At 51.1% G+C, this 20,474-nt stretch overlaps 1 protein-coding gene and 2 non-coding genes across 3 annotated transcripts; 2 read left to right on the top strand and 1 right to left on the bottom strand.

Annotated features, from left to right (window-relative positions):
- Positions 1 to 2,587: 2,587 nt before the first annotated feature.
- ENS-3 (pol-like protein ENS-3) lies at positions 2,588 to 7,137 on the bottom strand. Its single transcript, NM_204632.2, is given in 1 exon segment — positions 2,588 to 7,137. A coding segment is annotated over 1 exon segment (2,811 nt). The 5' UTR covers positions 7,092 to 7,137; the 3' UTR covers positions 2,588 to 4,280.
- Positions 7,138 to 10,322: 3,185 nt separating this feature from the next.
- TRNAG-UCC lies at positions 10,323 to 10,394 on the top strand. The gene has a single exon. It is a non-coding gene; the product is annotated as a tRNA-Gly (tRNA).
- Positions 10,395 to 18,537: 8,143 nt separating this feature from the next.
- Positions 18,538 to 18,609, top strand: TRNAQ-CUG. Its single transcript has one exon. It is a non-coding gene; the product is annotated as a tRNA-Gln (tRNA).
- Positions 18,610 to 20,474: the final 1,865 nt, after the last annotated feature.

Genomic DNA, 20,474 nt, shown 5'->3' with positions numbered 1-20,474 from the left:
CTTTTTGTCCTCCCACAGGGGCACCACTGAGAAGAAGCTGCCTCTCTCGTGCTTCTTCCTCCCGTCCACCCTCCCTCTGCAGGTATTAAACGCATGGACGGGATGCCCCCTGAGCCTTCAGTCCCCCACACAAACCACTCCCTGCTCTTCCTGCCTCTCCTGTTACAATACATCACAGAAGCAGAGAGTGGCTGAGACTGGGAGACACCACAGCAGGACATGTTATCTTTCTCTTGTTTGGGGGTGGACTCGCTGCCGTGGGAGAGGGCAGGTTCTCCCTCCTCTGTTTCCCGTGATAAGAGGGAAGCTGAGGATGGTGGGCACTGCTTGTCCCATCAGAGCAGGTGACCGATGGCGCCAGGAGGAAAAGAAATTACAACAAGTCCCAAGCTATGCTGCACAAAGTCTTTAATGAGAAGGAAAAAACAAAGTGGCTCAGTACAGAGGGGAAGAATCATGCTTTCGGTTTTCAGGGAGGTTGAGAGAACGATCCATCCGTATCCAGGATGTGTTGTCCAAATGGGATGATCCACTGTCTTCAGCAGTTAAAACTGCAGCGTGGGCGAGGCAGACACAGCCCTGAGCCCCCCAGACCAAGGGAGCCCCCAGAGGAGATGGGAACGCCCGCGGTGCTGAGGGAGCTGCCAACAGCAGCTGACAGAGAGGATCCCACGGCTGTGTTCTGAGGGAAGGAGGTGAGGATGGGGCCCGGCAGGGTCACCACCACAGGGGAGGCCTCGATAACCACAGTGGAGTCAGCGCAGCGGGCGACACATGGCTCACTGCAGCTGCTTGCCAGTGGGGTTGGGCCAGAGGCACCGCAGGGGGATGGGACACAGGGTCTGCAGCACGACATCTCTTGCTGAGGGAGGCAAAGCTGAAACACAGAGCAGGGAGGGAACACGGACCCTAAAGTCAGTCTGTCTTTCTTTGCCGCAGCTCTTTCACCAACGCCCTTTGCTGCCCTCCAGCTCTCTTTCTGGCTCTGTGTCCACAAAGCACCCGCAGATGGTGTTGCTACCACAGTCAGCAGCTGTGACAGCTCTCCTGCAGGCTGAATTGGAAAGACTGTCAGGAAAGCTGGGGCTTACTGGATGTTTAATGCACCAGGACTGCCTCCTATGTTCCTGGTGCCGTAGCATGGGTGAAGATTGCTGACACGAGACCAGGACATAGAGGCAGGCCAGAAAAGATGTCAGACCAATCTTGTTGGAAGAATACACCGTGTCTTTACAGTTCCCATCATCCTCATCACGTCATCTGAATTGCCCTGCAGAAGGCAATTCCACTTCTTGAAGAAGGCCCAGGAGAGTCTCTGGAAAGACTTACCTCAAAAAAGAAAATCACAGCAGTGAAGATGGAGTGGGGTACACCTGCCTGTTCTGTTAGAGACCACCTGCTGCCGGTCCTAATTCTTGTGGACATACATCCTTGAAGTCAAGAACCATCGATCTCACTGTGTCACTGAGATCCCATCTCTTCCCAGCCCTCTACCCAATTACCCAGCGGACTACACAGACCAAGTACCAAGGGGACTCGACAGCGTGACACCACCTGGTCCCACCCAGAGAGCTGGAGTGAGGTTGTGCTTACCTCGTTCCTCAAGGAAAGTGAGGGAAGAGAGCACGATGCAGAGCCTGCAGCAGCACGGGCTTTTATGCTGTGTTGCAGAGGCCCCACAGGGGCAGAAACATTCCTGGCTCATGAAACACTGAAGCATCTGGTGGTGGCTGCTTGCAGAGACCTCCCAGGTAACCGAGATCATTCGTCTTTCATCTGAAATGTTGTTCTTCAGAATCACACTGTCTGACATCATCATAATTCATCTGCCCCCCGGTGTCCAAAAGCCACGTGGGAAGACTCAGTCTCCTCCGGCAGGCAGGAGGTAGAGCCATGAGGATATTTTCTACATTCATCACGCTCAATTTTACGTATACAGAGTGTATGCAAGGAGTAGTAGAGTTAAGAGTCAGGCAGAAGTGGAGAGTGTGATTGAAGGGTTGCCTGCCTCCTTCCCTGAGGGTGACCCTCAGGGTGGCCGTCAAATCTTGGTACAGAAGTGAGATCAATGGGATACCGGTGTCCTTCCCTGAAATTGACCCACTCTCAGGTTGACCTGTTTTGCTCAGCACACTGATCCCAGTGTCCAGAGGCCTGAATGGCCTGCTTTTGAGAAGGGAGGAGGGCAGGGGGCCAAACCCTGAAGGCTCTTTGTTGTGGGCCAGGGATGCAACATGCCATTCCATGCATTTCAAAGTACAAAGGCACATGGGATCAGCCTCCCAGAGCACCTATCAGTCATTGTGATGCGGAAGAGTTGGGGAAAACCCTGAAGTGTAGTCACACACACCTCACCTAGCGGTGGCGTGCAGAGCTTCTGGACTCATTTCTGCCACAGAACTGCTTTCCTCATCAAGGTCATTTCAAAGGTTCCGTGTGCCATTCACGAAACAGAGCATTTTATGCATTCCGGCCCTGCTGCCATCCAAAGCCTTGCCTTTTCGTGGCTGGTGCAGAGCTTGAGTTACTCATGTTGGATTGGAAAGGGCCTTTGGAGATGCTCTACTCCAACCCACTGTTGGAGTAGAAATGTTTTATACAATCGTTACAAAAGATTTCTTAGTCTTGGTTACAAACGTTCCCCTAATGTGCTTGACATCCCCCTCAGTAGAGGAGGTTACAAAGTACATAGAAGAAACAACACGCTGTATCAGTTGAATGAAACATGGTATCATGCAAGGGACAAACATGAGAGTTACAACAGCACACAATAAATAAAACAAGATGCGTTTTACCCATGGGCCACCTGGGAGCCAGGAAAAGAGATCGAGGTCTGGGCTTTTCCATGTTTGGACGGGAACATGGGCTATTTTCCGTATACCTTGAGCAATTTGTTTAACTACTTTACCATTATCATCAATTTTTAGACAGCAAGTAGAATCATTTAATTTGCCACAGACACCCCCTTCTTCAGCTAACAGGTAGTCCAGAACAATGCGATGCTGGAGTATTGCCGCCCGCATCTGTGAGGCTTGATCTGCAAGGAGATCAAGGGCATAGGCTGTTTCATTAGTAATGATTTCAAGGATGGCTTGTAATCGGATAATACGGTTTAGGTTATAGATGGGCTCTTGAGCACCACTAATCCATTCATTGGGGTTCCAGGTAGCTGGCCCGTAGTGTTTGATTATACGTTGAGGGGGCCAGTCATCTTTGCCCCAAGTTTGGCCACTACCACGTGTTAGGGAAGTGTCAATAGACCTCCTGTGTCGGTTCAGATCATCATATACTCTGACACCTAATTCACTGCCATCCTTTCCTGGGAGCAAAAAGAACATCGGGCGGATTACTCCAACATAACATACCCCAGTTCAATTTGCAGGTAGTCGTTTATACGCATAATGACCACAAATCCAGTAATGTCCCTTTAACGCTACTGAGCCATTTTCGAAAGGTCCATTCCATTTGTTGGTTAATTCGTTTACATGTTCCTTAGCTTGAAAGTATGTGGTGTTGAGAGGTCCAAAAGGATGTCCTAACACATTGCAGTTCCAGCCGTTACCAGTTATACTTTCATCCTTACACCACTTACATTTCCAAGCTCCCGCATCAGGCCTCCATATACATTTCTTCCCTCCAGCTTCAGTAAACAGAGTGTTGTTGGTGGAGGACCAAAAATGAGAAAACCTGTGTCTCATTCCCGACTGATTGTACCATCCCCACTGATCATCCCTTATCTGTGGTACTATTCCATGAGTCCCTTTACGATAAACCCAAGTACAATTGCTAGTCCCAACATAGATACCACCAGGTTGTGTACGATTCAGACAATACATTCCCATAGCAGGATATTGTACTGGCCATGGAGACATATTCTTATCTTCTCAGTGGGTACTGGGGTTAGCTTCACTGTAGTTGCTTGCAAGCCATTTAGGGGCAATAGGGGTGGACACCCAGGGCCAAGTTTCAAGTCCCATGGGTCCTCCACAGACCCAACAATTAGTTAAGTTATAGACATTGGCTCCTTGCTCAGCCAGTTGAAAAAAAGAGTTTTTTATACCATTTTCCCCACCCCCAGCATCTGTAAGGGGATGACTGACTGTTACAGAGGTCACAGCCCAGATTAACAAAAATAACGTTTTACCCGAGTGTTGCATAGATAATCACCAAAACACCAATAATTAAGATCTGCTGCTACTGTGTTCAACTAGAGTCCCACGAAGGTCTTCTGTAAAACAAAACAAAACATCGACTTGCCCTCTTGGGCTTTGTTAATATGGTTAAAATGAGGGAATAATCCAGCGAGCGTTAATCTTATATTCCTTTTCCCGGGCGTCCTTGGCCCTCCAAGTATATTTGTTAAGAGATTCCATTAGAGTCAGGGGTACTGGCCCTACATGAGGCAAGTCGACCAACACAGGTTGGCCAGGGGAATAAGATGGTTCTTCTAACTTATCTGGATTAAGAGTAATTGGGAGAAGTGGCGGGGCCTTGGGGTAGAAAGCGTTGAATCGAGGACAGCCATTAATTCCCCAGCGATCATTTACCCTTCTGACCGCATCAGAGGTGCGGGTGGACCAATTGGTTTTTTCCGTTTTCAGAAATTTCTTAAGGAGGCCATTGGATCGTTCCACAATGCCATTAGCCTGCGGGTAGTAGGGGGTGTGAAAGATCCAATGAATGCCTTCCTCCCTGGCCCATTCTTGAACTACCCCTGAGGTGAAATGAGAGCCGTTATCTGATTGGATGGAAGTGGGTTTTGGAAGAATGCTAAACCATTTCTTTAGTGCCTTTACAGTGTTTTCCCCTGTTGCTCGAGGGCAAGATTCAGCCTGAAGTAGGCCAGAGATTATTTCTACACCTACTAGCACATACTGTTTACCTTCAGATTTACGGAAGGGGCCAATGTAATCAATCTGCCATGTTTCCCATAGGTGCTTTCCCTCCCTTAAATGGAGAGGAGCATCCTGTAAGGGGTGTTGGCCCAGATGGGTGCGGCATAGGTCGCAAGCAGAAATGCAAGTGCGGCACTGTTCCCTGGTAACAGGCCAGCCACGGGCTTGGGTCTCACGGTAGAGATCAAGAGCACCTGTATGCCCTCTTTTTACATGCAACCACTCCACAAGTCTCTCCCAGTTGTCACTGTCCGGTTCTCCTTGTCTCAGTGGAGCAATCCTAGCAAGTTCATCTGCTCTGTTGTTCCAATGACTAACAGGGGTCCCATCCTCCTGGTGTGCTGCAACCCATGCAACAGAAAATTGTCCCTTTTTAGCAATAGAGATAATGTCCTGCCATTTTTCCTTTTGCCACACTGGGATACGGTTAACTTCCCAGTTATTTTTCTCCCAAAAGGGAAGCCACTCTGTGCAGCCTTTGAAGACGGCATACGAGTCAGTATAAATATGCACACGTGTAGTGGACTCTGATTCGTGTTGGAACACACTCCATACTGCTACTAGCTCCCCAACCTGAGCGCTCCCCTCCCCCTCAGTGATAATAGTGAGGTCAGTCCCTATCTGTAGGGCCACTGCCCGATACTTCCATACTTTTCCTTCACGCTTGGAGGAGGCATCTGTGAACCAGACATTTTGTAACTGGTCTGAATATGGGGGAGCAACCTGGACAACAGAGGGAAGGTCAGTATCAGTGGTAGACAGAATATCATCCTGGATGGCAAGTGTTTTCGGGGCACCCTCTGTGACTTTAAAGATATTACAATAATGTTCAATTTGAGCATACCACTTTCGGACAGAAGCTCGCTGTGCCACCCCGTCAGGGGGAGAGGTGCCAGACATCACAGACTTGATAACCTTAAATGGGCCTCTCAGTATTATGGGCTGCTGTCATATAGTTTGCTCAGCTTCTCGCAGGGCTAGACTAACAACAAATAGCCCCTTCTCCAATTGAGAGTATCGTTTCTCTGCGTCTTTAAAGCTGCGGGAATAGAATCCAATAGGTCTAATGGGACCTTCTGGGCCCTTTTGCCAAAGATGTATAGACAATCCTGAGTGAGCAAATCCCCATTCTATCTGTACAGGGTCAGAGGGATGGATAGGACCTAAGGACTGGTGGGTGATAGCTTCAAAGATTAGAAGCTGCAAGGCTTCTTCATGAACAGGGGTCCATCCCCATGATACTCCCTTTCGCAACAAGTCATACAATGGACGGGCAATAATAGAAAAATCAGGGATGTGTTTTCTCCAGAACACTAAAAGTCCAAGAGCATGCTGTAATTCCTTCTTATTCTCTGGCATTTTGAGTTGGTCTAAAGCTGAGAGGGTATCCTGTGGAATGCAGGCCATACCACCCTTCCACCAGATGCCCAAGAATTTTACCTCAGCAGCTGGGGACTGGATTTTGTCTGGGGGAATCGTCAATCCCAGCTCCTCTAGTCGTTTGATTATTTTGTCATGCATTATTTTTACTGGTGTCAAATGATCACCTCCTATGAGGATATCATCAATGTATTGATAAAGCCTAACCCCCTCCTCCAAGGGGATCTGTTCAAGTTCTTTTGCCAGGGCATGATGAGCCAAAGTTGGGGAGTGCTTGAACCCCTGAGGAAGGCGGGTAAAGGTATACTGCTGGCCCTCCCATGTAAAAGCAAAACGGAGTTGATCATCGGGATGTAGGGGAACCATAAAGAACATATCTTTAACATCAATGGTGGCCATAAAAGGGTGAGCTTGCTCTTGGATAGCTGCTATTAATTCAGAAATGTTAGGCACTGCTGCAGTTAGTGGTCCAGTGTTAGCATTCAGTCTACAATAATCAATAGTCAATCTCCATTTGCCATTTGGTTTCCTAACAGGCCACACAGGGGAATTAAAAGGGGAATGGGTGGGTATCACAATTCCCTGTTCTTTTAATTCTGCCAGCACTGGGCTAATACCACTACGTGCTCCTAGAGGTAAAGGGTAAGGTTTAACACAGGTCAAATTGGAGGGTGGGAGTGGTGGTGCTGTCTGTAATAAACGGATATTTAGGGAAGGGACACCAAACATCCACTCTCTCCCTTTATCATCTGTCCAACTTTTGCCCTTCAACATATCAAGTCCTAACAAATTAAGCGGGAGAGTTCCCACAACCATGGGGACATCCTGAGAGCGCTCTTCCCCAGGTAACCTTAGCCTTACTGTTGCCATGTTCTGTGAATGTACACTGCCCATAGCATCTGCCACGAATATTTTTCTGCGAGATAAGGTTACACCAGCACGGTCAGCATCCTCCCTTTTGATAGCTGAAATCTGTGCTCCTGTGTCCACCAGAAACGTTATGGGAACTAATTTAGGTTCGACAATGCAAGTAATTAACAGATCGTTTCCTTTAGTTGTGAGCTTCCTAATAAACATCCACCCTTCACCCCCCCCCCCTCACTTGAAAGGGGTGAAGGAATTAGTTTCCCGATGATTGCAGTAGCTCCTCTGGTGTTGCGGGGGGGGCACTAGGACCTAGGACTTTGCTTTCCTCAAGTTTAGTAGGCCATTCAGTCACAAGCATCTCAAGCCTATCTGTTGTTAATCCATCCATCAAATGTCGTGGAATACCCTTTTTCCAGCCCAGAGCCCAAAGTCCACTGCGTTTATGATCAATGCTTCGTCTACCTGTTTTTACCGGGGATGAAATCTTTTTGGTTTCATTAAGTTTTGGGCTAGGTGGCCTGGAGGTAAGGTTGGCTACTGCAAGCCTTACTCCTCTTGGCTCAAATTTACTGGAGGTAGAAACCACCGGCCCATATTTTCTTCCGTAGTTAATTAATTCTTGGGCAACCTCTCCCCAAGTCCACACTTTGGGTCCTGACTGGTGGTTAGGGGTTACAGATCCCTCCAACGCTGCCCAGGTTCTCTCTCCCTGAGACATGGCTTGTATCTTTCCTTGGAGTTGTATACCTATAGGTTTTAACGATTCAGGAAGTCCCCTGATTAGAGGTGTCAGTCTCTCCGGATTAACAGGTAACATCATGGGTGATTCATTATGTGGCTGCAACTTTCTATCATACATCATTTGGAGACAAGCAGCTTTCTGAACATTCTCCACTAACTGGTCGATGTGCCCACCAAATAGGAACACTTCCACCTGAGAAGGGGCTGATGTGTTGGACACCGCAACTAACGTGGGGCTCTCTCTGATGACCTTCCCACACCTGCAAGAATAGATGGCAGCCGTGGTGCTGAGCAGCTCCTAGGGTTGTGGAGTAAGCGCTGCAGATGGACGGGGAAGGAGACAGCAGAATTGGGAATGAATCCTTCCTCCTCCCTACATCCAGGACTGGAAGGGAAAGATGTGCTGGCACAGCTGTCCCCTCCTCCTTCCAGTAAGACCGTCAGGAAGAGCTTTCTGGGCACACGCATGCAAGTAATACGTGGAGCAGCTGGCATCGCCTTGGACTCGCTCCGACCCTTGGGCTTGTGGGGATCAAGCCTAGAAGCAGGTGTGTGTTTTCACACCCAGACGGAGCAACAGAGCTCAGAATGAGAGATAGAATGGGTTGTCTTGGAGGTGTCATCATACGGACGATGGGGAGAAGTGAGTTAGAAAAGGCATTTCTGATAAAGCCCTGCGGTGAATTCACCAAAACAGGATGGCCAGTAGCAGCCACTACCTTCTGTAGAGTACACAGCGGAAGTCCTCCAGACCCCTTGCCTTCTCTCATCCAGCCTGAAGAAGCTCTGGTGTTTGGTGTGAGGCCTTGGACCTAGTGACAATTGAGGCTCATTTTGGCAGGCCCTTATCTGGGATGCAGAGGGCTGTGCAACATCTGCAGAATGTTACAGAGTGTCAGCCACATGGTTTCTGCAGCCGTGGTGTTGTTGTGTGCTGAGTCTGTGCACGTCCTCAGCACTGCCCTGTTCCCCTTGAACTGGGAAAGGACATTTCCTGTGGTGAGAGTCTTCCCACAGGGTGGGTCACGGGAGGTGTACAGGATAGAGAGCAGAGTGGTGCTTCTCGTCGAGAATCTTTTGGAGCTGTTTGCCGTTGCCTAGGGCATGGAATGATCCAGGTAGAGATGGCCGGAGCAGGTAGTTGTGGCCGGGTGGCAAAGGTGTTGGACTAGAAATGTGTTGGGATTCTCCATGCAGATTTGAATCCTGCCAACTGTGTGGGATGCAGTTCTCTTTCCTCTACATGCAGTGACCACACTGCAGCCATGGGATGCAGCCCCATGCAGGCCCAGAGTCCTTGCAGCTAGCTGCACAGGGCCCTGACGGGGGAGCCTGGAACCCCTCCTCGCTCACTGTGAGTACATGTCCATGCCACCCCCTCCAGAATGCCTTGTCAGGTGAGAAATCCTGATGCCATTTTCAAGGTGTAGGCAAGAGAGAAGCAGAGAGAGGTGGAGAGGGGTGGACTGAGAATTGGCACACGGGAGAGCTCGGAGGGCTGGGATCGGGGACACAGAGGCTAGTTGGAGGCTGGTAGCTAGCCATGTTACCCACCGAGTGGTTCTTGATCTGGTTCCTGATTGAGATATTCATCAGCGGTCTGGAGGAAGGGATAGATTGCAACCTCATCAAGTTTGCTGAAGATACAAAGCGGGGAGGGGTGGCTGACACACCAGAATGCTGTGCTGGCTTTTAGGAAGACTTGAGCAGGCTAAAGAGTTGTGTGGAGAGGAATCTGGAGGGTGCACTAAAGGGGTGTGATTAGCAGGTCGAGGGAGGTTATCCTTCCCATCTACTCTGCTCTGGTGAGGCCACATCTGGCATCCAGTTTCTGGGCATCCCAGTTCAAGAGAGACAGGGAACTACCAGGGAGAGTCCAGCAGAGGTCTACAAAAATGGCTGGGGGCAGCGAAAGACAGGAATTTGCATTTGAACATGAGAAAGGCCTTCATTACTTTGGAAATGACTGAGCACTGGAACACGCTGCCAGGAGAGGCTGTGCAGTCTGCTTCTCTGGAGATTTTTTAAAGCCCATCTGGATGCTTTCCTGTGCAACCTACTCTAGGGAAGTACCTTTAGCTGAGTTGTTAGACGTGGAGATCTCCAGAGATGCCTCCCAACGCCCCTGATTCTGTGGCTCTGTGATTCTGTGAGAAAGGTCCGTAGAGGAGTGGAGGTGATAGAGGCCTCCTGTGAACAGATTGCCCTCCTTGTTCACAGAGAAGGGAAAGCACTTCCTGGTTTGCTCCATGCCATAGTCGCGGTGTGCTCCATTGGTGATGTATCTTGCCAGCAGGGTGAAATGTGTATGACATCTGTTGGAGAGGCAGAGTGAGAGAGAAGTCACAGCAGACTGAGGAAGTGCCCGTGCAGAGGGCCGGAAGGAGGAGGATGTGGAGACGGGGAGCTGCAGGAGCTTGAGGAAGGTTGCAGGCAGCTGCGTTGGTGGTATAGTGGTGAGCATAGCTGCCTTCCAAGCAGTTGACCTGGGTTCGATTCCTGGCCAACGCATACCAGCTTTTCTTCTGCCGGCATCCAAAATTATGCCCTGCTGCACCTGTGCAGCTCCTCCTGCTCTCCAGGTGGCCATCTTCCTTGCCCAGCAGATGAGTTCCAGCTGCCCTGGGGCATCAAAACATTCCCTCCCCTCCTCAGAGCCGCAAGACAGTGCTGCTTGGTCTCTTTCCCAGGACACTCACGTGAGGGTGATGCTGAGAACTGCTGGGGAAGGTCTGTCCTCTCTGGTCAAAGGCCAGAGACCTGTCTGACTGATCTGTACTCACCCTGCCTCGGGTGAATAGAATGTTCTCGCCAGCCTCCTCCATACGTTCCATCTCTCCATGCTTCCTGGCCAAAGGAACGGTTTCATCTTCTTTGGAAGGGATGCTGATAAGTGTATCATGCTCTATCTGCAGAGCACAGCGCTATTTCCTCAGAAGTATTTGTGCTTGGCAACAGACCCTGCAACACAGCGTAACTGGGTTTGACATACTCTTCTGCACAACCCTTATCAGGATTGCAAGTCTCGGCATCCCTGTGTGAACAGAGCCACTGGCATACTGTGCTGAGCCTTCAGCATTCTGGTGACATCCTGAATATTTCTGGCAGTGGATGTAGCAATGTTCATGCAAAGAAGGATGTGAGGCACCCCCGTTTGCTGCAAAGAGCAGCATTAAGTCAGAGTGGTTGGGAAGGAGGGGACTGGGAGGCAAACCAGAAGCATTTCTGCGGTTGTGAGAGAAGACCGGGCTTGTGTCCTGAGGCCCAGGAGAACCCCAACAAAGCCAAGCGCAAGGACTTGCTCCTGGGTCGAGGAAAGCCCCGCTACTAATACAGGCTGAGGGATGAAAGGACGGAGCACAGCCCTGACGAAAAGGACTTGGGCATACTGGTGGGAGGCAGCAGCAGGACATGAGCCAGCAATGTACCCTTGCAGACCAGGAAGCCAACCATATCCTGGTCCAAGCAGTGTGGCCAGCAGGGCAAGGGAGGAAGTCCTGCCCCTGTGCTCTGTGCTGTGAGACCTCACATGGAGTGCTGTGTCCAGATGGGGAGCCCTCTGCACGAGAGAGACATGGAGCTGCTGGAGCACATCCAGAGGAGGGCCACAGAAATGATTCAGGGGATGGAACACCTCCCTACGTGGACAGGCTGAGAGGGCAGGGGCTGTGCAGCCCAGAGAGGAGAAGGCTCCGGGGAGACCTGACAGCGGCCTGGCAGCACCTGAAGGGAAGCTACGGGAAGGAATGGACACACGGATAAGATTCCCCTTGAGTCTTTTCTTCTCCATGCAAATGAGAGGGAAGAGGGAAACAAATCACCAGTCCCAAGCTATGCTGCACAAAGTCTTTAATGAGAAGGAAAAGCTAAAGTGGCTCTGTACAGAGGAGAAGAATCATGCTTTCAGTCTACAGGGAGGTTGAGAGCACGATCCATCCGTATCCAGGATGTGTTGTCCAAATGGGATGATCCATCGGCTTCAGCAGTTAAAACTGCAGGGCTGGCGAGGCAGACACAACCCTGAGCCCCCCAGACCAAGGGAGCCCCCAGAAGAGATGGGAACGCCCGCAGTGCTGAGGGAGCTGCCAACAGCAGCTGACAGAGAGGATCCCACGGCTGTGCTCTGAGGGAAGGAGGTGAGGATGGGGCCCGGCAGGGTCACCACCACAGGGGAGGCCTGGATGGCCACAGTGGAGTCAGCGCAGCGGGCGACACATGGCTCACTGCAGCTGCTTGCCAGTGGGGTTGGGCCAGAGGCACCGCAGCGGGATGGGACACAGGGTCTGCAGCACGACATTTCTCGCTGAGGGAGGCAAAGCTGAAACACAGAGCAGGGAGGGAAATACAGAATCCAAGGTCATTCTTTCTCCTGCTCTCTCACCCACATCCCTTACTCCACTCTGGCTCTGTTTTCAGTTCCATGCTCAGGAAGAGAGTGCAGCTGATTTTGCTAACGTAGATAACAGCTGTGCCATCTCACCTCTGGGCTCAATTGGAAAGACTGGCAGCAAATCTTTGATGTACTGGATGCTTGTTGCACCAGGACGACCTCCTGCGTTTCCTGGTGCAGTAGCATAGAAAATGTTGCTGAGATTATAACACTACAAGAAGGCTGTGATGAAGAGGTGTCACAGCAATCTCCACTTAAAAATGCACGCTGTCCTTCATTCCTCCTACCATCCTCATTGCGTTGTCCAAGTTATTCCGCACATGATGTCTCACCCAGTTTTTGGAAAGGATACACAAGAGAAGAAGGACGGATTATTCCCCGTCTCAAACAATGAAAATCAAGGCAATGAAGATAGCACAGGATGCACTTGGCTCTTTGGTCAGCGCCATCTGCTGCAGGCAGTAACTCTGGAGGGCATACCTCCTTGCAGCTGACCCCCATTAATCTGACTTTCCTTGAAAGATCCCACTTCTTCCCACCTCTACACATCCACCACTCTTCCACAGGAAAAGAGCTTGCAGTGCACAAACACCTGGATTGCTATGCCATACTGAGGCAGCCCACATCCTGAAAGCATAGCAGTTTTTTTTTTTTTTAATGAAGTTCCCTGCAAAAACAACTTTGGAGAAAATGGAAACAAGAAAAGCTAATGCCAGTCCAGAAAATGTATATCAGAACCCAACCGAGAATGCCAGCATGACAGCAATCAGGCCTCCTGGGAGAGTCTGAGCGAAGGGAGGCTTACCTCGTTTCTGGAGGAGAATGAAGGACGCAAAGACGATGCTGAGCCTGCTGCAGCAGGAGCTTTTATGCTGTGTTCATGACGCACGTGAGGACAGAAACATTCCATGGTCATGAAGCATCAAAACAGCTAGCGGTTGGTGGTTGCAAAGACCTTGCTAGTAGTTAATATCTTGCTTCTTTCATCTCGAGTGTTTTGCTGCAGATTCATACTGCCTACCATCAAAACAGTTTGTCTGTATTGCTGTGTCCTAAGGCCAATTAATTGATTTGGAATTCTCCATTTAGGTTTTCAGGGATTTCAATTGGATTTCCCTCATAGAGATGTCATTGGCAGCATTACTGCGTTCCTGGTGAGCATGGCCACCAGTCACAGTGAACGTCAGCCATGAAGGACACCAGTGCTTAGCTCTCAAGTGCATGCTCTCAGGCTAAATTTCTGGGACATTTCTCCGTACACGTCATCAGAGATGTGCTGTCGATGCTGGTGTAAGTGCCATCAAAACATCAGGATGGCATGATTGCAGATGGGAAAAGAGGCCCAGGTCAACAGGGATGCGGCAGAGGCAGCGAAGACCACAAAGACACTGCTTAAACTCAACATGTGCTTACAGAAACTGCGTTGTCTGTTAGTTTGCTATGCACCAAAGTAATGGCAATGAAGGCAGATTCATCATAAGGGAGAGCAGAACTGAGAGCGGGACGCTAGGAGACATTTCTCCTTGTGGGCAATCAGAGACATGCAGGAGGTGGTGCGATATGTTCAGGCAGACCATCAAGATTGTACAGTTCCAAATGAGAGATAAGACCCACGTGCCTATGGATGTTTTCAAGCTCAATGGCATGGAAAAATTGTTTGGAGCTGGAGGAAATCCCCCTGTAAGCAGCACTGAGGACTACCAGTACATTTCCGACACTCATCATGCTAATGTTCATGCTCTCCGACAACTTGATCAGCAGTGTAGACCATAGAATTGAGTGTACCCTGAGAAAGTATGCTGATGACGCTGAGTCTGATAGTGAAAAGAGAAGGGGGAACAACTTTAAACGAAAAGAGGGGAGATGTAGGTTTGATGTCAGAAAGAAGCGTTTTACTCTGAGAGTGGCGAGGCGTCAGACCGGCTTGCGCAAAGAGGGTGTGAAGGTAACAAAAGAAAAGAAGGGTAAGTTCTCTCTCAAGTGGGTTGTGGCTAGGACGTCTGTAGCCATGTTCCGTGGTGTCCCAAAGGTTTCTTGCCTCTTGCAGGCAGAGGACTGTTTATACAGTCAGAGCTCTTTTATCTCTTCCTAACGACGGTGGGCCATGAGGTCATATTCAGTGTGAGAACGAGGAGAGGTGAGAGTCATGTTCTTCTCTTCTACGGGGCTCTTGAGAGGGATGTCCACCGCCATCTTCCTTGATGACTTGACCATGTTGTCCTACTTATTCCAACCAGGAACAGATATCAGTTTGGGCAGTGGAAGAGCTGTTGGAAATCACCAAATCTGGCTGTGGGAGTGAGATCAAAGTAATGCCGGCGTCCTTCCCTGAAATTGACCCGTACTCAAATTAGCCTGCTTTGCTCAGCAACACATTAATCTCACTGACCACAGTCCTGCATGGCCTCCTTTTGAGGTCCACTCCATGCATTTCAAAGTTCAAAGTGGCATAGCATCAGCCTCCCTGAGCACCTGCCCGTCATCACGATGGGGAGGAGTTGGGAAAAACCCTGAACCGCACGCACACATGAGTCACGCGGCTGTGGAAAGCGGTGGAAATGGTGTCCTGGCCTCAGGCACGCCAGGAATAGCAGACCTCTAAGAGTCATTCCTCCCAAGTGCCACTTTCCTCATCAGAGACATTACTGAAGGGTTCTGAACCATTCCCGAAGCAAGTGGAATGTCTGGGGCTGCTTCCTTCGAAAGCACTGCCTTTGTGTGACTAGTGCAGATCCTACGTCACTTGTCTTGACTTGGAAAGGACTTCTGGATATGATCCACTCCAACACAGTGTATGATGAAAGCTCACCTACGGGAGATTTCTCAGCTGGATCACCTGGGAACAACTGCTTGGCACTCCCTGGTCCAAGCCTGTGTGTGTGTCCCCTCTTCCTGGCAACACTACTGGATGACTGCGGAGAAGAAAATGTGGGCCAGTGTGAGAAATGGGGAAGAAAGCCAAGCTGGAGAAGCAAGGAAAGGCGATGATCATGTGGAGTGTGTTCAGTGTGCGTTCCCTGGGATGACCTGAGGTCTGGTGCCCCGGCCCTGTGAGGATAGTGTGACATGATGACAGGCAGTCTGAGGGACAAGGGTTTTCTTAGCTGCAAGGCAAAACGTTCTATCTGTGGGGATGAAAGAGCAGCCTTCCAGTGCCTAAAAAAGAGGACAGAGCTGGCAGGAGGATGCCATCTTGCCCTGCTTGCATCCTGAACAGCTGCCAGCACACTGCAGTTACTCCAGGTACATCAGACCAGACAGAGGAAGTGTTTACAGCCCAGAGGTAGAACTCTAGTGATGCATCTTGGAGGTTCATGACAGTCCTTCACGGGAGCAACCAAAGGAACTCTCAGCGAGTAAGGGCTCTGCGCATGTCAGCACCTTGCCGTGGGACTCAAGGTACACGTGTAATCTATCCCCGAATCCCTTCCGTTCACTCCAGAGCCCAGGGGAAATTAAAAGACAAAACTTGGCCTGCATGGTTGTTGCACAGCCTGGTCATGGGGAGCCAGAATGCTTCCTTCCGTCCTGCTTTGGGCCCAGCAGGCCAGCGAGCGTGGGGTTTGCGTTATGAATGGGTGGTGGGAAGCTGTGCCTGTCCTGAAGAGTCTGGAGAGTGAAGGGGAAATGGCTAGAGATGTATTGAGTGCTGTGGAATGACTGAGCTCCAGCGCCAGTGGGGAAGAGGCCTGTGTGCCGCCCATGCTGCAGAGGTGGGTGACAACTGGTACTGCCTCTGAGAACTGCGGCTTCATGGAAGGAGCCTGAGTGCAAGGCATCTCAGGAGGTCGATTGCCAGTGCAAGAAAAAGTTACAAGCATGGTTCACCCAAAGTGAGGGCACACTGCTCAGTGTGTGGCCCTGTTGAAACTGCAGCTTGATAATGCAAGCGTGCAGATTCCTAAACTTCTTTGGATACTTGCCCTGTGCTTTTTTTGTGAAATTCTTCTGGCCCTCAAGCAGCCCGTTAAGTCTTTGTTGAGCACACTGCAGCCCAGGCAGGAGGTGACGGTGGAGCAGATGGATCTGGAGTGAAGGAGGCTGCAGGCCGTGCAGAGCCCTCACAGAAGCAGACGCTGGGCCAGAACTGCAGCCCTTGGAGAGAGAAGCATTTTGGAGAGGTGAGCATTTGACCTGACAGGTGCTGCCACCCATGGGGCACACATTCTGCTGCACTCATTTCCAAAACGAGCGCACCCTGTTGTATGGACACATCCTGGAGCAGTTCTTGAACAATCACCGACTGAGGACTGCATTATAGGCAGACCTAACCTCCACATTCCCCATTCCTCTGCAGCGCATTGTGGAATGATGAAGAAGAGGATGGGTGGGAGAAGAGGGATGGTGTGTTTTGTTTCCTTTCATTTCTGGATGCGTTACTCTGCTTTTCATAATAGGCAACAGATTTCATTAATCTGAGTCTCTTCTCCTCATAACAGTCATCAGTGATGGATCTCCTCGTTCTTGTCTCAACCCTTGAGCCTTTTCTTAGCGAAGTTTCACTGTGGGCTGCAGAAAGCACCAACTTGTGAACAGATGGTCCTCACTGTTAACGCTTAGAGGAGGACATCTAACAGCAGTGGGTCCTCGTGGATCTTCCCCGAGGCCATGGGGCTTTGCTGGCTGACCTGTTCCCAGCCCTTGCGCACAGAGAGATGGTCTATCGTATGTCTGCCTCGAGTCAGCGATAATGAGGATTGTGTATCTGCTGTGTTCTCCTCCTCTGAGGAAGAAGAGGAAGTGCAAAATGACATGGGGTGGAGTTGGTGGCATCTGGTGGCTACTTTATACTGCCCAAGGTACTTACCAGTGTGCTGGAAAGGAGGAGGGGGCTCCTCAGTGCCTTCTTTCAGTCCCATGTCAACCAGCCTGAGCAGTGAAGTTCCTGTGGAGAACGTAGTACCTGGCTGTATTGGGTGAAGTGTGAAAAGGAAAAGGGGTACCTGGACGGAGCGTGTGGAGAGAGGGAGGAGAAAGAGAATGCGTGGTAGACCCGCGCTGGCACGTGGTTTGTCCCCTGCACTTGTGCCACTGAAGGTAGCAGAGCAGCAAAAGGAGATGCACAAAAGCTCACCCCCAGGCTAGAGACCTTGAATAAGGCAGGCATGTTCAGGCCATAATCCCGGCACATCCTACTAAGCGTGTCTTGGTTTTCATTTGTCTCATGTGCCTGGCTCATATATGGAGCCAGGGTGCGTGGATGGCCCAGGGAAGCTGCAAGCGGGTGCCAAAACACGCAGGTCTCAGCAGAGCAAGCTCTTGTCTTGCCCTCCCAACAGGCTCTACCAGCTCAGCCTGCCCCACACCTTCCTGGGCCTGCTGCCAGCAGCTGAGGCTGGTCCCCACCCATGGCAGGTAAACTGGGGCTGCCCTGGGAGCCCCCACCCCCAACAGAGCTGGGTAGGGCAGGCATCGCTGCAGGATCGGGTCAGGGTTTTCCCTGGCTCCCTGCCTCTGCCTGCCCTAGCTGCTCCCTGAGAGCAGGAGGGCAGCAGCAATCATTCCTTGATTGTGGCTGGGGCTGCCCCCTTCCATCTGCTGCGTCCCGCTTGCGTTTGTCCCTTCCTTGCCCGGCAGCACTCCCAGAATGCTGTGGAGCAGCACTTGCAGCACAGCCCTCAGCTGTGCCTGGGAAGGCCGGTTGTTCATGGGGAAAGAGGCTTGTGCTAGCTGGGCTGACACCACAGCGGGTGCACACAAACTCCCACACGAGCATGGGCATGCGCAGGCAGCACAGGTCTGAGCTGGATGGAGAGCAGCACTGGTAGGAGCATTCAGGGGAGCAGTAACAGGCCTCCCACAGCACAAACGAGAGCTCCCACCCATGAGGCACGGAGAGGTGAGCTTACCCAAAAAGCTTCAGAAGTGAATCCTGATCATACCAGACATCAGAGAACTGTGATCACCTGGATACAGGCTTATGCTCCTTTGGCGTGAGACCTTTCTTTCTTTCTTTGTGCTGTCTGCCGGTATATTACGTAGCAGTGGCATGAGGTCAGGGATGTGCGTGCAGGCATGTCAGTAGCCAAGGCAGAGGACAGAATCTCGTGAGGCATGAGATTGGAAGGCTTTGGTGATTGTCTTCCAGGGTTAAGAGTGAATCTCAGGAGAGAGTTCTGTTGAGTGCCGTCAGAGGCAGCCATTGCATGCCGTGGGACCCATGCAAAGGTGTGCTGTGTCTTCCTGCCAGCTCAGAGCTCTGCTGAAGGCTCCTGTCTGTCTGTACACTCTGTTGCTGAGAGGGCATAGAGCAGGTGTACAACTGGTCCCATGGTGTAAAGGTGAGCACTCTGGACTCTGAATCCAGCGATCTGAGTTCAAATCTCAGTGGGACCTGTACTTTTGGGCTCCCAAACCATTGCCCACAGCTGGCGTTCACCTAAGTCTGAAACTGAACTTCTTTATGCATTCCAGACCTCCTCCTTGCCGTCCTCCCTTCTCTGTGCTTTTAGCCACGCAGTGGCCTTCCCTTGACATGGTCCCTCCACACCTGACTAGCTTAGTGAGCACAGGCCCTGACCCCTCCTCGTTGCCTTCCGCTCGATGGCTGCTCCCTTGTGGGGGAAAGCAGCCGTAGGTCACTGTATCCCACAGCAGCTGAGGTGCAGAGCCCGCAGTCCAAGGCCTGCTCACGGCATGGTCGAGAAGAGGAGGCTGTTCAGAGCCATGTCTGCTGGGATGCTGCTTATTCCAATGAGACAGACTCCTCAACATCCCTGGAAAGCACATTCCCATCCTTGACCATCTTCACAGAACACGAGGAATACTGTGTGTGGTGTTCTGTGGATTCCCACTGATGATCACTGCTTTTTGTCCTCCCACAGGGGCACCACTGAGAAGAAGCTGCCTCTCTCGTGCTTCTTCCTCCCGTCCACCCTCCCTCTGCAGGTATTAAACGCATGGACGGGATGCCCCCTGAGCCTTCAGTCCCCCACACAAACCACTCCCTGCTCTTCCTGCCTCTCCTGTTACAATACATCACAGAAGCAGAGAGTGGCTGAGACTGGGAGACACCACAGCAGGACATGTTATCTTTCTCTTGTTTGGGGGTGGACTCGCTGCCGTGGGAGAGGGCAGGTTCTCCCTCCTCTGTTTCCCGTGATAAGAGGGAAGCTGAGGATGGTGGGCACTGCTTGTCCCATCAGAGCAGGTGCCCGATGGCGCCAGGAGGAAAAGAAATTACAACAAGTCCCAAGCTATGCTGCATAAAGTCTTTAATGAGAAGGAAAAAACAAAGTGGCTCAGTACAGAGGGGAAGAATCATGCTTCGGTTTTCAGGGAGGTTGAGAGAACGATCCATCCGTATCCAGGATGTGTTGTCCAAATGGGAAGATCCACTGTCTTCAGCAGTTAAAACTGCAGCGTGGGCGAGGCAGACACAGCCCTGAGCCCCCCAGACCAAGGGAGCCCCCAGAAGAGATGGGAACGCCCGCGGTGCTGAGGGAGCTGCCAACAGCAGCTGACAGAGAGGATCCCACGGCTGTGCTCTGAGGGAAGGAGGTGAGGATGGGGCCCGGCAGGGTCACCACCACAGGGGAGGCCTCGATAACCACAGTGGAGTCAGCGCAGCGGGCGACACATGGCTCACTGCAGCTGCTTGCCAGTGGGGTTGGGCCAGAGGCACCGCAGGGGGATGGGACACAGGGTCTGCAGCACGACATCTCTCGCTGAGGGAGGCAAAGCTGAAACACAGAGCAGGGAGGGAACACGGACCCTAAAGTCAGTCTGTCTTTCTTTGCCTTTCTCAGCTCTTTCACCAACGCCCTTTGCTGCCCTCCAGCTCTCTTTCTGGCTCTGTGTCCTCAAAGCACCCGCAGATGGTGTTGCTACCACAGTCAGCAGCTGTGACAGCTCTCCTGCAGGCTGAATTGGAAAGACTGTCAGGAAAGCTGGGGCTTACTGGATGTTTAATGCACCAGGACTGCCTCCTATGTTCCGGGTGCCGTAGCATGGGTGAAGATTGCTGACACGAGACCAGGACATAGAGGCAGGCCAGAAAAGATGTCAGACCAATCTTGTTGGAAGAATACACCGTGTCTTTACAGTTCCCATCATCCTCATCACGTCATCTGAATTGCCCTGCAGAAGAACGCTTACCACTTCTTGAAGAAGGCCCAGGAGAGTCTCTGGAAAGACTTAGCTCAAAAAAGAAAATCACAGCAGTGAAGATGGAGTGGGGTACACCTGCCTGTTCTGTTAGA

This window comes from Gallus gallus, chromosome 10, assembly GCF_016699485.2.
Source record: "Gallus gallus isolate bGalGal1 chromosome 10, bGalGal1.mat.broiler.GRCg7b, whole genome shotgun sequence".
Classification (NCBI taxonomy): domain Eukaryota; kingdom Metazoa; phylum Chordata; class Aves; order Galliformes; family Phasianidae; genus Gallus; species Gallus gallus.
The sequence above is the reverse complement of the archived record's forward strand: the minus strand, read 5'-3'. Positions and strand labels throughout refer to the sequence as shown.